Raw genomic sequence first — 16,414 nt, 5'->3', positions numbered from 1 at the left:
CCCTTGGAGATGCTTCCTTCTGGCCTAGCACGGTTATGAACATATTTCTTTAAGACTCCAATGAACCTCTCAAAGGGGAACATATTGTGTAGAAATACAGGACCCAAAACGTTAATCTCTTCGCATAGGTGAACTAGGACGTGCGTCATGATGTTGAAGAAGGATGGTGGGAACACCAACTCGAAACTGACAAGACATTGCACCAAATCATTCTGTAACCTTGGTATGATTTCTGGATCGATTACCTTCTGAGAGATTGCATTGAGAAATGCACATAGCTTCACAATGGCTAATCGAACGTTTTTCGGTAGAAGCCCCCTCAATGCAACCGGAAGCAGTTGCGTCATAATCACGTGGCAGTCATGAGACTTTAGGTTCTGAAACTTTTTCTCTGCCATGTTTATTATTCCCTTTATATTCGACGAGAAGCCAGACGGTACCTTAATACTGAGCAGGCATTCAAATAAGATTTCCTTCTCTTCTTTGGTAAGAGCGTAGCTTGCATGACCCTGATGTATGCCGTCTTTTCCGTGCATACGTTGCTGGTCCTCCTGTGCCTCAGGTGTATCTTTTGTCTTCCCATACACGCCCAAGAAGCCAAGCAGGGTCACACAAAGATTCTTCGTCACGTGCATCACGTCGATTGCGGAGCGGACCTCGAGGTCTTTCCAATAGGGCAGGTCCCAAAATATAGATTTCTTCTTCCATATGGGTGCGCGTCCGTCAGCGTCATTCGGAACAGGTTGTCCACCAGGACCCTTTCCAAAGACCACCTTCAAATCCTTGACCATATCATGTACATCAGCACCAGTACGGTGGCGAGGCTTCGTCCGGTGATCCGCCTCACCTTTGAAATGCTTGCCTTTCTTTCTTACGGGATGCCTGCTCGGAAGAAATCGACGATGTCCCAGGTACACATTCTTATTAGCCAAATATATACTGTCGGTATCGTCCAAACAGTGCGTGCATGCGCGGTATCCTTTGTTTGTCTGTCCTGAAAGGTTACTGAGAGCAGGCCAATCATTGATGGTCACGAACAGCAACGCCTTTAGGTCAAATTCTTCCCCCATGTGCTCATCCCACGCACGTACACCTATTCCATTCCACAGTTGTAAGAGTTCTTCAACTAATGGCCTTAGGTACACATCAATGTCGTTGCCGGGTTGCTTAGGGCCTTGGATGAGCACTGGCATCATAATGAACTTCCGCTTCATGCACAACCAAGGAGGAAGGTTATACAAACATAGAGTCACAGGCCAGGTGCTATGGTTGCTGCTCTGCTCCCCAAAAGGATTAATGCCATCTGCGCTTAGACCAAACCATACGCTCCTTGCGTCATCTGCAAATTCCTTCCCGTACTTTGTTTCGATTTTTCTCCACTGCGACCCGTCAGCGGGTACTCTCAACTTTCCGTATTTCTTACGGTCTTCTCTGTGCCATCGCATCGCCTTGGCATGCTCTTTGTTTCGGAACAAACGTTTCAACCGTGGTATTATAGGAGCATACCACATCACCTTGGCAGGAATCTTCTTCTTGGGGCGCCGGCCCTCGACATCACCAGGGTCATCGCGGCTGATCTTATAGCGCAATGCACCACATACCGGGCAAGCGTTCAAATCCTCGTACTCACCGCGGTAGAGGATGCAATCATTAGGGCATGCATGTATCTTTTGCACCTCTAACCCTAGAGGGCAGACAGCCTTCTTTACTTCGTACGTACTCTCGGGCAATTCATTGTCCTTTGGAAGCATATCCTTTATCATTACCAGCAACTTTCCAAATCCCTTGTCAGATACACCATTCTCTGCCTTCCATTGCAGCAATTCCAGTGTGGTGCCCAGCTTTTTCTTGTCACCTACGCAATTCGGGTACAACAATTTTTTGTGATCCTCTAACATGCGCTGCAACTTCTTCTTCTCCAAATCACTTGCGCATTTTCTCTATGCATCGGCAATGGCCCGACCTAGATAATCAACGGGCTCATCTGATGCCTCTTCTTCAGCTTCTTCCCGCATTGCCGGCTCAGCTTCTTCCCCTATTTTTGTATCATCGTATTCAGGGAACCCATGGCCAGGATAGCTGTCGTCGTCCTCTTCTTCTTCATTGTCTTCCATCATAACCCTCTTTCTCCGTGCTTGGTCCAAACATTATAATGGGGCATGAAACCGGACTTAAACAGGTGGACGTGAATGGTTCTTGACGTAGAGTAATTGTGACCATTCTTACAGCGAGCACATGGACAAGGCATAAAACCATCCGCCCGCTTGTTTGCCTCAGCCGCAAGCAGAAAAGTATGCACGCCCTCAACGAACTGGGGAGAGCATCGGTCATCGTACATCCATTGCCGGCTCATCTTCATTACACTACACCAAATAGACCAAATTAATACAAGTTCATACATAAAGTTCGTACAACACTTAAATGCAACAAACAAATAACTCTCTAGCTAAAGCATTTAAATGCAACAACAAATACGATCAAGATCGCAGCTAAGGTAACAATGGATCCAACAGCATAATGATACCAAGCCTCACTATCAATGGCATATTTTCTAATCTTTCTAATCTTCAAGCGCATTTTCTCCATCTTGATCTTGTGATCATCGACGACATCGGCAACATGCAACTCCAATTCCATCTTCTCCCCCTCAATTCTTTTCAACTTTTCTTTCAAGTACTCGTTTTCTCTTTCAACTAAATTTAACCTCTCGGCAATAGGGTCGGTTGGAATTTCCGGTTCACATACCTCCTAGAAAAAATTACTATGTGAACTTGATGGGCATAATTTGTCATAAACACGAAATGCAACTAGTTTTAAAAAAGAATATACATACCACATCCGAATCATAACAAGGACTAGGGCCGACGGGGACGGATATCAAAACCATGGCACTATATGTATAACAAACAACATACGGGTAAGATAATTATACGAGTAACTATATATCCAAATCACACAAACATCAATTTTTACATAAAATTTCATGAACAAGAGGCTCACCACAAGGTGGTGCCGGCGACGAGACGGTGCGGGCGATCGACGGTGGCTACGATGGAGATTTAGAAGGCACTAAGTAAACCACACCTACATATGCAAACTAAGTGTTATTTTTGACCTCAAATTGCATATAAATCAAATACTAGCACATATATATATATATATATATATATATATCCTCCCAAATTACTAAACTCACAAATTAATCACTATATAAAGCATTGCAAGAGCTAATCTAGCAATGAGAGATGAAAGGACAAAGTTGCTAACCTTTGTGATCATTTGAATGGATGGGGGCCTTCAAATCTTGACAAATTTTGGGCAAAATGTGTGATGAGCTTGAGAGGAAGAGGGGAAGAACAGAGAGGAGAGGGGAAAGGGGAAGAACAGAGCGAGCTCGGGTGGATGAAGGGTTTATGTAGGACGACCTTTAGTACCGGTTTGTGCCAAGAACCGGTACTAAAGGGGCTGGAGGGGCCCCATTCTGACAACATCCTGCCACCACTCTCATTAGTACCGGTTCGTGGCACGAACCAGTGCTAAAGGTTCGCCACGAACCGGTACTAATGAAAGTGGCCCAGCTAGCCGTTGGAACCGGCACTAATGTATACATTAGTGCCGGCTCAAATACAAACCGGCACTAATGTGCTTCACGTTTGATCCTTTTTTACTAGTGTAATGACCTCCTTACCTGCTCAGCCGTAATCGTGTCCAACTCGGCAATGTACTTTTGGTACATGAGATTGACATCGTTCGTCATCTCGGAAACGATATCCCACTTGTAAGCCCACGTGGGGCGCCGTAATTCGTCATGTTCATCTGCATACCAAGGATCAAACCTGACGCTCTTCGGGCGTCCAACAGGCAGACGCTCCCAGCTCCATACAGAAAGTAGAAGCAGATTACCACCAATGCCTGCACTATCTGTGATCCTGCAACACGCATCGTCCAGCTACATATGAAAGAAAAACAGTGTTAACTTGACAGCAAGCTTGCATTGCTAATGAAGAAATGAGTTGATCACAAAACAGACCAACTACCTGTCGGTACAAGTAGGCAAGAGTCGCTGAACCCCAGCTCCATTTGCTATCGAAGACAGTCAACGCCTTCAGCCATATCCATGGAGCGTTCTTGCCAGTGGAGTCAGGAAACAAAGTCCTCGACACAACGTACCACATATACACACGAGCATGTGTCTGGATCACATCATTAGTGGCATCCGGAGGGCACGTTGCAAAGTTATTTTGAATCCACGTGAAAGCAGCTCCGGCTGCTTTCCTTTCCCTCTTCTTCTTCTCTTCTCCCTCCTCTACATCAGCCTCAGCCTCGGTAGGAGCCATACCGATAAGAGCAATCATCTGCGCGCGCCACCCATCAGAGTCGGTGCTCATAGAGAGAGGCCTCCCGTCGATAGCAAGACCGGTGATCAATGAGACATCCTCGAGCGTCACGGTCATCTCCCCAGTCTGAAGATGGAAACTGTGCGTCTCCGGCATCCATCGATCAACAAGAGCGGACACCAGTGGAGCATTCTGATTCGGCGTGGACCGGCTGACCAACTGAATCCACGGAAGTAGTCCTGCCTACTTGATGTACGGTGTGTACCGCTCGTCGTAAGGCATGGCAGGACCAGAGACCCCGTGATACCGAATCTTCAGAGGTTCAAGCTTCTGCAAAAAACAAGTAATGACAAATCTTAGGGCATGTAAATTTCAACTAAAGGCAAATTTGCAAAAGATTTAGATTACTCATTATTACCTTATCCTTCTCGCGCATCATGTAGGACCGGTGTTGCACGTCGTAGACATCGTCCAGAAGCCAAACCATCCTTACAATTTCAAACAATAAACATACATGAGTTCATCTCAAATATCGGTAAACACTCAACATTTCATATGTGTTCATCTAAACATCTCATATGTATTCATCTACAAGAATCTCAACATCTCCTTCTCACACAATGAATAAATGATTGTAAATTCTCATATATGTCTTGTATGACATATGTGTTCAAATAAATCAACATCTCATATTTCAAATAAACTCAACATCTAACTTATATCTAAAAAAACTCAACATCTCACATATAGCTACAAAACTCAACATCTCATAATTATCTACAAAACTAGGCATCTCATATATATCTAAAAAAATAAACAATCTAGGTTTCACTAACAAGAATCATATACTACCGGATATGACTACACATCCTCCATCACAACACACAATCTTGGACAAACAAAGATCCAAACCAAGCAAATCTTGGGCAAATCCCTAAAATTGCAACGATTTTACGGAGGAAAAGAAAGGGAACGGAGGAGTTTACGTACTAGGAAGGATTGGAGATCGAATCCAGGCCTCAAAACTTCAGATCTGAGAGGGGGTGTGGGGGGGATCCGAAGGGGGCGCCGCCGCCGCTCTCTGTACAGAAGAGAGCAACTTCTCAGAGGTGGAAGAACTGTCTGGGAGGGGCTGACCCGATGCGGCCTAAGTCAACGTGCAGCGCCTAAGACACGGGCGCTACAATATACACAGTGCGGCGCCTACGACTTAGGCGCTGCAGTGCTGTTTGTGAGATCGCAACTGGACCAGGGCTGTCACGCTGGCAGGAGGTGCAACGCCTAAGGCAGAGGCGCTGCATAGTAGTGTGTGACGCCCAGCTGTCAGGCGCCACACTAAAGGGTCAGCAGAGCGAATTTTTTTTGAAAGCAGGTCAGTTTGTGATTTGATTTGGGCCTCAGGTCAAATATGTGATTTCTGCTCGCCTTCGGGCGGCACGGCACGGTCCTTTTATAAAAGGGCGGACACGGGCCGTGTCGTGGCAGGCCCTTTTAAAGCCAGGCCGGCCCATGTGGACAAGTTGTCACACACAAGCATGCCCCCCACTCGTCTCCTCTCCTCCTTTTGCTAGGGGTTCCCACATCCCACCAGCCCCGTCACAAGCCGCCGGCCGCCGGTCGCCGCTACCCCGCCCCCCCATCGTCGCCGCCCACTCGCTTCCCCCGCAGTGCACACATCTTCCGCCGGAAGTTATCGCCCTCACTCTGCCGCCGGACGCCGCCCCCCTCCCCCGTTGTGCAGAGCATCCAGGCGAGACGCCCTCCTCGACGACGACCAGCCTCTGCCTCCTCTTCAACGCCGGCCGCTTCCGACCTGCCTCCGCCTCGTCACCGGACGGTGAGCTCCTCTTCCACTCTCGTGCGTGTGCTACCTGCTGCCGCTTGAGCTACTGGTGTTGTGCTGCTGCTGCTTGTGCTGCTGTTCTGTTGTGCCATGGATGGGTGGTTGTGCTGATGCTAGTGGCTGCTGTTCTCGAAAATTTGTCAATTTCTCAATTGAAGCATGTGTAGAGTGTACGTTGGGCGTTTGCTGGTCATTGCTGTGCGAATTTGTCAACTGAAGCATGTGTGCGCGGTGGGCGTTTCACTTGCCAACTGATTACTGATATGTGTTGAGAGAGTGTGCATTTGCTATGTTGTCTGACGATAGTACGCGATGCAACTTTTATCTTTTGATTGATACAATAGTACATTGTACACATTCGCACGAGTGATACAAGTATCATGTCTTGATAGGTATCATGCCTCAATAGTCAACACAGCAGTCTGGCACATATGTGAGAAGTACATATGCAGGAAAAGAAATGCATCTGTAGCTGGTTAATATCCCAGGTGTTTACTAAATGCAAGTAGCAGAACTGATGCGAATGCGATGTGCCGTGCTTCCTAAATCCCAAGTGCCGGTTGGTATCTCTTATGTTTCGACATGCCTGACTCATCAAAGTATGCTTTGTAGCTGTGAAAGTGCTCGGTTTATGGTTACTTCTCACTTGGTTCTTTGATTTTTCTTGCTTATTATGACTTACTTTACAGATGAAACTATTTTCTTTCTGCTCCAGGCTGTTTGTGGTTAAATCCAAGGAACTGGTGCAATATCAGCTCATGGAGGGGAGCAAGGACATGCAAGAGTCAGGCACTGAACCTGTTGTTAAAGTACCCAGGGAGCCTGCCATCATTATCAATGGTGTCCCAGACTTGCCTCCTGAATTCACATCTGGCTCACAACTTGCAGTAAGAGATGTTCCGCGATCTCGAGTCGATCATCGCTTTGGGGAATGGCTAGAAGAGCGGAAAGTGAGAAAGCGGTTTGGAGACATATACTATGTAGGGAAAGTTGTCAAGTATGACAGTCAAAGAAATTGGTACACCGTTGTCTATCAAGATGGAGACCAGGAAGATCTTGAGTGGCATGAACTGGATGAGATCCTGCTACCATTGGACATAACCATTCCGCTCAACACACTTGTGATGGAGAAATTCAAACATCAGAATGGCGTTCCCAACTACAGAACTAAGGTGGCTAGACCAAGAACTAATGTTGCTGGCAATCAGATGGTGGTTAGAGCGGTAAATGGCCAACAGTCAAATAATCTAGCACTCCCAGGGTTGGTTCAGGCGTCAGCATCAGCTGGAGAAAATGCTTTAGTATGTCTGAAACCTAGCGATCAACCTAAGAAAAGGGGCAGGCCTCGAAAGGATAAAAGTACATCAGGTGAGATTGCAAAACAAGGAAGTACATCAGGTGATATTCAACCTAAAAAAAGAGGCAGACCTCCAAAAGAACCTGGAGAGAAGAGTATTGATAGGCGCAAGTTAGAGACTGTCAGGGCAGAGAAACTGAAGAGAGAAAGCATGCTTCTGCGAGGGGCACCACCTGGAAGTCAGTAATTCTAATGATCAATATCACTGTTCCAATATAATACTGTACTTCCTAGATACATCAGTTTGAGCTTCAATTAATTCCGGACAGAGAGAGTAGTAGATATCTCTAAATATTCCAGTCTATGTATGCTTGCGACACTAGCTTTTCAATGTATTTTGTACAAACTAAACCTGTAAAGCTAGATTCCAGATTTACTATGTGTGCGCTATCATATTAATTTCTTTTCGTATACATACAAGTATATCTGCAAACTGTCTAAAAAGTTTCTGGTATGGAAGTGTTAGAAGTTACCTTTGGTTGTCTAGCTGAATGAATTATTTTGAAAGATCCTTGAGCTAGCTGTTTCGTGAGTGCTGGAGATCCTCAATGGAAAACACATTAATGTATATACTAACCATTGCACTGCACAATATAAATCGGTCAAGACAAGATGTTTAGCGAATCTAGTCACCTATACTGAGTGTTCTTGTGAAGTGAGAGAACACTTTTCTCCAGTTAGGTCTTGCAAAATGTCTCTGAATCTACAAGACAACCCTTCCATATTTACCTGACAAGGGAAACAGAACACCATGGCATACAGTTTCTCTATTGTCTGAATGATTCCTTTTCAACCCTTCCATACTTACCTGACATGAAAACACTGCTCCTGGTACGAGTTCAGAGATTAAACTACAGGAAAACAATACTCAAGGAGCTCGGCTGACATGTGTTCAGAGAAGAAGACAAAAAAAAAATATAGGAAAAAACAATGTTTGGTTCAAGCTATTGAAGAGGATGTGCAGCCAAAATGAATGCGATCAGGTCAGGAATCAGTGGACAGCGTGCGGCCTTGCTGGAGAGAGAAGACACGAGGGGTCATAGGATGTCCATAAATCTGACGATCATCAAGAATTGCCCTTAATTGTACAATAACATGTCAAAGGTGTACAATGGCATTCTTAAAGGTGTGAGAGCCTTCCCTATCACAACGATGATCAACAAAACTTGTAACCGGACTCTGATATACTTTGCAGACAGAGTCCACGTGACCCTCAAAAAAGACAGAGTCCACGTGGCCAAGGCATATGTTGCAATGAACAAGCCATGGTATGAAAAGATGCAAAGATATCTGGACGAGAATTCAAAGAATCTCAAAGCCATGGTTGTAGTCAAATGGACGCACTTAGGAATAAGTGGCAAGTCAACGCGCGAGCCAAGTTTGTAAAAGGTCACCACAGAAAATCAAAAAAGCAAGCTGTCACCCTCAGTCAAACAATGTGTGAGTGCACTTGCAACAAGCCCAAGCTTTTGGGCTACCCGTGTAGTCATGCCCTCCAAGCGGCTGCAGATCAGAACATCAACATCAAACCATTTTTCGACAAAGGGTGAATTTATTGGCTCAAATAGGAGCATCAATAGGATACAGACCCAAAAAGCACACACCCGGCCTCTGCATAGCTAGGATGCACACAGCCAACACAAACGCACGCACACAAAAACACGCCGGCTAATAGCAAAGTCATATAAGACCAAAGCTATGTGTAGGCGGAAAAAAATAACCCAAGATGATCAGATCCGTGATCGCAAATTACAACAAAGACCATATCCGCACCAACCATCTCATGACATCATATAGACGACGAGGTTCTTCAACAGCAACGCCTTCAACAAGGTAGCGACACTCGAGCGTCGCCGTCACCGGATCCAACTACCAAGGCCAGAATCTAGGCTTTCACCCTGATGAATTAATCAAAACATATCCGAGCAATGCCTTCAACAAGGTAACGACGTAAGAACATCGTCATTGCCAGGTATAACCATCATCCGGTCAGATCTAGGCTTTCACCCCGGAGCTCATGACCAGGTGCTTGATTAACACCACCATCGAAGTCACTCAAGTGTTGTCGCCACCACTTTTCCACAATTCCAGCAGTTACATGCGCCGGCGCAACTGCACAGCCATCCCTCCGCGTCAAGTCATCATCCATAATTTGCATCTCACCGCCAAAGTCAACCACTAGATTTCTGAAGATCTTTCGGTGACCATCGCCGTCATGAAACCGTTCGAGGTCGCTGCAGCATAGTCTGCATTTACCCCACTCGGTCTATCAGATCTGAATCACAGTCACCAAGCCATGGACCGTAGAGATATCGGCCGGTCTCACCACCACGGTCAACCTCCCAGTCCCAGCATAGAGCCCCCGGTCCGGTTTCTCAGGACATGGCCAAAACTAGCCGCAGTCGGAACCACCGCCGGGCCTTGGGGTTGATAGAGGATTAGATCATGCATGAACTCGCCAGTTCCAGCCGAGCCTGAGGCCACCAGCCAAATCGAACCGAGCCATAGGGCACCAACCAGATCCTCCACACGGGAGAGCGCCGCATCACCGTCGCCGCGTGGCACAACGCCAAGCGCCAGACCGCCATCGACAGGCCACGGCCAGGTCCGTCAGACCAGCCGGCCGAGCTGCGGTGGATCAATATCGAACCATACATATCTCTTTACTTCAACACTTACAATCTGCTTCAACACCTAAAGCCGTGAGTTCTGGGCCAGGGGCATTGATCAACACTATAGAGAATTGTGGCTAGGAATAAACAAATGGGTTCTGGACCGGACGTTGATGTGAACCGCCAAGGGGCGACGTCCGTCTTGGCATCATCGCAACCACATGGACCATAGCCGGTAAGGTAGTGGTGGAGCTACGTAGGGGCAAAAGTGTGCCATGGCCTGCCCAATCGAAATAGAAAATAGTGTAGTGTTAGGGTAAACTGGGGTCACGGCGGCAAATTTTATGTAATCTCTTCTATCTTGGCCGGTACGGGCCCGCCCAACTATTCCTAGCTAGCTAGCTAGCTCCGCAACTGCAGTCAGAAGAACCAAGGCGGTGTCGCAATGGCAGAGCACCTACGGTGGGAATGCCCATACGGAAACAACAACCCCGCATGATATAATTTCATTTGTACTCATGAGGTTAACTTTCATTTGTACTTGTGATGTTTAGGTTTATTTGTACCCGAGATTTTAAGTTTTATTTGAACTAGGGATGTTTAGGTTTATTTCTACTTCTCATGTTTAATTTTATTTGAACTCACAATGTTAACTTTTTTTTGTATAAGTGATGTTAAGTTTTATTTCTACTCGCCAAGTTAAATTTTATTTCCAATGACTATGTGTGTACGGGTTGTGACCGAAGTGCCAGACCTTTTGCAGGGGCAGCACGATGCCGGCCACCGTTGCCACGTTTGGTTCAACCATCATGAAAATATCCTCCTCAGACCTTCAAGATTCGAACCATAAAGAACAAATGGATATCAAGCCTTGTTTCGTTCCACACCTTTAGGCTCATGGATCGGATTACTTTCTTTTGCTAAGCTCGCATCTGATGACCACCTATTCATGTTAGACCCATCTCTTTTGGCAGCCCTCGTTGACTGGTGGAGACCTGAGACCCACACCTTTCACTTGCGTTAGGGGGGAGCTTGTGCCTACCCTGAAAGATGTGTCCATGATCACGGGTCTGTCAATTAGTGGTGAGTCGTTGGTCCCTCCAACATGCTCAGCATCTTGGCGACAAGATGTCTCACTCCATCTTGGGGTAACAATGCCTGAATCAAATCATTCTAGAGGGGCACGGGGTGTCCCATTCAATTTGCTTCGTGACTCATTTAGAAAACGTACCAGCACACCCAGATCATGAGAGGTTGAAGAGGCACTGTTTGTGTATTTGTTGCTCCTCTTCGGTATGAAGTTCCCTTCATCACATGGTGACATAGTTATCTCCGGCCTCATTAAGATTCCCTTCATCACGCGGGGAGCAGTTACATGGAAAGATTGACCGGTCAACAACTTACCTTTGTGACCACATGGTACAAACATTTCTATTGTTATTTTTTGTAGCTGAAATTCAGTGTCATAACAACCACATTTCATTTAGGTTGATCAGTTTAACCAATGGGGGAGGTGGTGGAGGTCGCCTTGCGGGTGCAAGGCATGCTACAAAAGGGAAAGTCACACCTGAAGTGTCTTTTGGACATGAGCAAGAATTGTATTAAAAAATGGGGTTGTGGTCGAGACAACATTGGAGCATACGATATACCGGAAGCGCGGTCAGCCAGACTGAGTACGGCTCGCTCGTCCAGACTGAGTGAGGTGCATATGAGCCAGATGGGACACAACAGTAGGGTCCGAGTACGACAACGCCATTGCTACGACATGACTCGTCTCTACTACTATGTAGCCCTTATTCAGGGGCGCTCAGTCAAGGGCATGTATCTCAGGACCATGGCGTGTTGTTTGGCTTGGGTTCAATGCCTGAGGAGACTCATTTACCGAGATCATCCCGTATGCAGGACAATGCTCATACACTCAAGGTGATGGATCTCAGTCCTATCTCACCACACTAGGGATCTTGATGCTAGAGGAGACTCTCGTTTACCCGAGATCATCGTGTACGCCGGACAATGCTCATACACTCAAGGCAAGGGACCTCAGCCCTTTCGCTCTATGCATGTACTATCTCAGCACCTTGTCCACGCCTCACACTTTACGGTCCTGAGGGGAGAACACATGCCCATCCTCGTCGTTAGGGTGAGACATTTATCTACGTGTGTGAGGTGTTTTATCTATGTTAGGTCGCTACGTGAGTTTATACCTATAGCAGAAGAGCACACCTTGTAGGATGATACATTTATCTACCTATAGCAGAAGAGCACACCTTGTAGGTAGTACAAGGTGTTCATCGCTGGCACCAGGTTTGATGTTTCTCTGGCTGAGTTTCCCTCGTAATCGTGCTCAATCAAACGCCACAATGAAATCCCCCCGGACAACAATATCCCAAGCATGGAGTACATTAATTACCAAAGGGCGCAATAATGCAGCCAACAACACTAGTTGAACCAACATCAGAACACATGCAAACAAGTAACGTGCAATAAATGCCAGACCAATATGGTTCGGAGGTTCACCCGACGCAGTTGAGAAAAATCCCACCAACCCTCCATAAAATGCATCCATCATACGTATATCTTAGTTCTTCATTCGAAACAACATCAAAGACCCTGTTGAACATTTTTCCGAGTCAGAAATGGGATAAATAAGAATAAGCTTTAGCAAAAGGAAACTATTTCTAATTGGATTAAAATCCAATATATATCTTCCTTGATCATCGTAGGGGCAGGTCGAGTTTAGTAGACACTCTCTTAAAGAAACTAGTCAAAGTTTGCGTGTAGTGACATGCCGCCCGTGCGTTCGAGGGCGCGTGGGCAATGCCAACCGGGTGCAGGATTACATCCACATGCAAATTCCTCAATGAATTGGTACACGAGTGATATGTTACGCTACGCCCATGGCATGCTATTCAAAGAAACCGATCGGTACATTCGATAATGACAGCGGACAATTCAAGGGTGATGCTCTGGAATCGTTGAACGGTGCAATGCAAATGAATGTATACCTATATGCAACTCATATACTCCGTAGAACTCATCTATAATATGAAGCGAGAAGTCCATAGTTTAACCCTGAATATTGAAAACATTTTGTAAAATCAACACTACCATGGTGATCAATTTGGGAAAGTTTCAAACCTTCTCGCAAAATGGTTTAAAAAAATACTCCCTTTGTTTGTTTTTATAAGATGTTTCAGACAGCCTGCTATATACTGTTTTGAAAAGTGTCTGAATGTCTAAAACGTTGTCAGGACCCAAGCATCTTTGTCTGAAGCTCCGATCGTGCAAACAGGATTTAGTTAATTCAAACCCGTTCAAACAGGCGGGAAACGTCAGGAGCCACACATCTTCGATCGCACGGCCGAGACATCGTCGTACCGCTTCGCCAGTTATGATGACCCGACGAGCGTCCGATCTTCATCGTGTGGCGGGGATTGCCCTGGAGGTCGTTGTTCCCTTTCCGGCAAAGACCGCAGCATCTCTTTCTTTTCTGTTTGCTTTTGCTCTTCTTTTTCTTCCTTTTGTAAGGCTATAAAGCCAGGAGTTGGGATCGAGGGCAGGTATCTTTTTTGTGTTAGAGTTTCCCCCTTGCCGCCGCCAATGTTCCTGGATGGCTAGAACCTTTGTAACGAGCTAGACTCGCTAATCATTCCTCTGAATTCAAGCTAAATTCGACTAGTTCAGTTCTTGTAATTCTGAATTCCGTTCTTCAGACCACCTGGGTCTGACAAGTGGTATCAGAGCAAGGTTCATCTCCTTGGCGGCGCGAGATCTGGTGCCGAAGTGGAGTTAGAGGAGCCGTAAAATCCTTCACTTCCCACCGGACAATCTTGGCGGCGGTGTAGCTGACGGCGGCGTTGGCGGCGGCGAATAGTTCGGTACAGGTTTGGTGCTAGGGCGTGGTTGCGGGAACACACTGTTTCAACAGTAAAATCCCACCTCCCACCCAGATCCGGTGTACTTCCGGCGGTGTTGGCGACGGCGGCGGTGCAGGCGGTGGCAGGATCTACGGTCAAGGTCGGGTTGCAGCAAGTGCTGTGGTAAAATTCCTTCCTTCGCCTGACGATCTCTTGCAGTGAGGTTACTTGGCTCCCTGCCAGTTCTAAAAACCCTCTCTGTGTCACTCCATCAAGATGACTGGCCCATCAGATTCGTCCTCCACCAGCAATCTGGAGATGCAGTCCTTACAACTCGATGTCCAAACATTGCAGAGAAATCGAGAGCAGGACAGACAGGACTTTGAGGATTTCAGGGACCATGTGCAAGACAATTTCCAGTCAATGCAGAAGACTTTGGGGGAATTACAGGGCACACTTAACAAATTTATCTCTGGTTTTCCTAAGCCACGAGAAACCCCACCCATTCCCCAAGATATCCCGCAAGGCAGTGGCCAAAATCATACACCGCAAGGCCCAGTGCTTCGGCCAGTCGATGGCCTCCAAACACCTCCTACTGCAGGCTCTGTAACCTTGGTGGATAAGCACACTGGAAAAGAACTTAACTTGGATGGGAGCACCAAAGTTCCTTACAGGCACCCCCACTTTGCTGACAACAAACTTCCCCCACCTGACGCCAGAGCAACTACTGCAGTCCCTCAAACAGGAAACATGCAACAAATCACTCAGTTAGAACAAGAGCAAGGTGAGGAGCAGGTTCAGCAAATAGCTGGCAGAGGAGGCAATGCTCAGAGAGACCAAGTCCAAGACAACAGAAGACCTCTAACTCTGGTGAAACCTGCTAAGTATACATACCAGAGTTTGATGGCAGTGGAACTGACTCTTGGATTCAAACCATTGAAATGTACTTTGAAGCTGCTAGGACACCACTGGAGCAGAAAACTGAAATTGCTGTCACTTACTTAAAGGGGCCAACAATAGAGTGGTGGAGAGAAACTGGAATTATTGCCAATTCCTTACCCTGGTACAGGTTTTGTAGACTGATTGGAGACAGGTTTTCAGAAACTTCAGTGTGTGACAATGTCAGAACTTTTCATGCCCTCAACCAAACTGGGTCTGTTAATGACTATGTGCTCAAGTTTGAACAGTCCATGAACTTACTCGGGAGGGACAACCCTGCACTACCTGCTGATTATTACAAAGCTAGTTTCATTGCTGGTCTGAGTGACAATATACTACATTATGTTCAATGTCATGAACCAGCAGACCTACAAAAAGCTATCTGGCTGGCCAGGAGAATGGAACAAGCCCAGCCCAGCAAGAAAACACCAGTGGCTTATTTTACTCAGCCAATTAGGAGGCAAGTTCAGTTTGACCCAGGTAGGCCCCCTCCTAACAACACACCTACTGTCATCCAACAAGCCAGAATGAAAGGAATCTACTACAAGTGCAAAGAAACATGGTTCCCTGGACACAAGAAAGTGTGCAAATTGGCAAATCAAATGCAGATACAAGCCCTGCAAGAGACCTGCCCTGAGGTTGCAGAACTGGTCTACTACACTACTGATGACACTGAAGCTCCACCTCCCACTGACTTGGATGACACTCCCTTGCAAATCTCTATGCAGGCACTCATGGGAGTCACTTCCTCCAAGCTGAGTTTCACTGTTACAGTCATGCTGGGAGACAAACCTGCAACTGCCCTCATTGACAGTGGCAGCACTACAACATTTGTAACTCCTGCACTAGCAAAACTGGCTCTGTGTGCTCTCACTTCAACTAAGAAAAAGAAAGTGTTAGTTGCCAATGGAGCAACTTTATGGACTGAATTCATTGCCCTCCAGTGCCCTTTTGTGGTGCAAGGAACTGAATGTTCCCATAATTTCAGAGTCCTACAGTTGCAAGGTTATGATGTGATATTGGGAGCTGATTGGATGAAAATTGTTAGTCCTGTCCAGCTAGATTTTGAGGAAATGGAAGTACAAGTCACACTGAAATCAGGAGAAAAGAAAATCTTCAAGGATGAAAGCCTACCCAGTGAACCAGTTCAGGAAATGGACAACATGGAGCACTTCTCTGATGACAATATCTGTGGGGCTGTGTTGCTACTAAACATAATTGCTTTGACAGAACATGCGGACGCTGTTGTTCCCCCTCATGTCCAAGAACTTCTGGGTCAATACAAGGATATTTTTGGAACTCCTACTGATTTACCTCCTAAGAGAACTGTTGATCATGCAATTCCTTTTGAACCTGGTGCAAAAGTTATAAACCAAAGGCCATACAGATTGCCTTATCACCAAAAGGAAGCTATGGAAAATATCATTCAGGAAATGATTAAAAACAAGGTGATCAGAGATAGTTCAAGT

At 46.2% G+C, this 16,414-nt stretch overlaps 1 protein-coding gene across 1 annotated transcript; it reads left to right on the top strand.

Annotated features, from left to right (window-relative positions):
* Positions 1–4,469: 4,469 nt before the first annotated feature.
* LOC119315529 lies at positions 4,470–7,950 on the top strand. The gene is made up of 3 exons (XM_037590117.1): positions 4,470–4,478; positions 5,909–6,174; positions 6,896–7,950. The coding sequence occupies exons 1-3, from the start codon at positions 4,470–4,472 to the stop codon at positions 7,722–7,724; spliced, it is 1,104 nt and encodes a 367-aa protein (XP_037446014.1). The 3' UTR covers positions 7,725–7,950.
* The last annotated feature ends 8,464 nt before the right edge of the window (positions 7,951–16,414 follow it).

The sequence above is a fragment of the Triticum dicoccoides genome, chromosome 6A, assembly GCF_002162155.2.
Source record: "Triticum dicoccoides isolate Atlit2015 ecotype Zavitan chromosome 6A, WEW_v2.0, whole genome shotgun sequence".
NCBI lineage: Eukaryota > Viridiplantae > Streptophyta > Magnoliopsida > Poales > Poaceae > Triticum > Triticum dicoccoides.
This window is presented reverse-complemented; position numbering and strand designations above follow the sequence as displayed.

What these genes read in the sequence shown, in the direction of transcription:
- LOC119315529 (XM_037590117.1), top strand. An exon ending in CTCCGCCTCGTCACCGGACG is followed by an intron (nt 6,175 to 6,895) that starts GTGAGCTCCTCT and finishes TTTCTGCTCCAG; the next exon opens with GCTGTTTGTGGTTAAATCCA.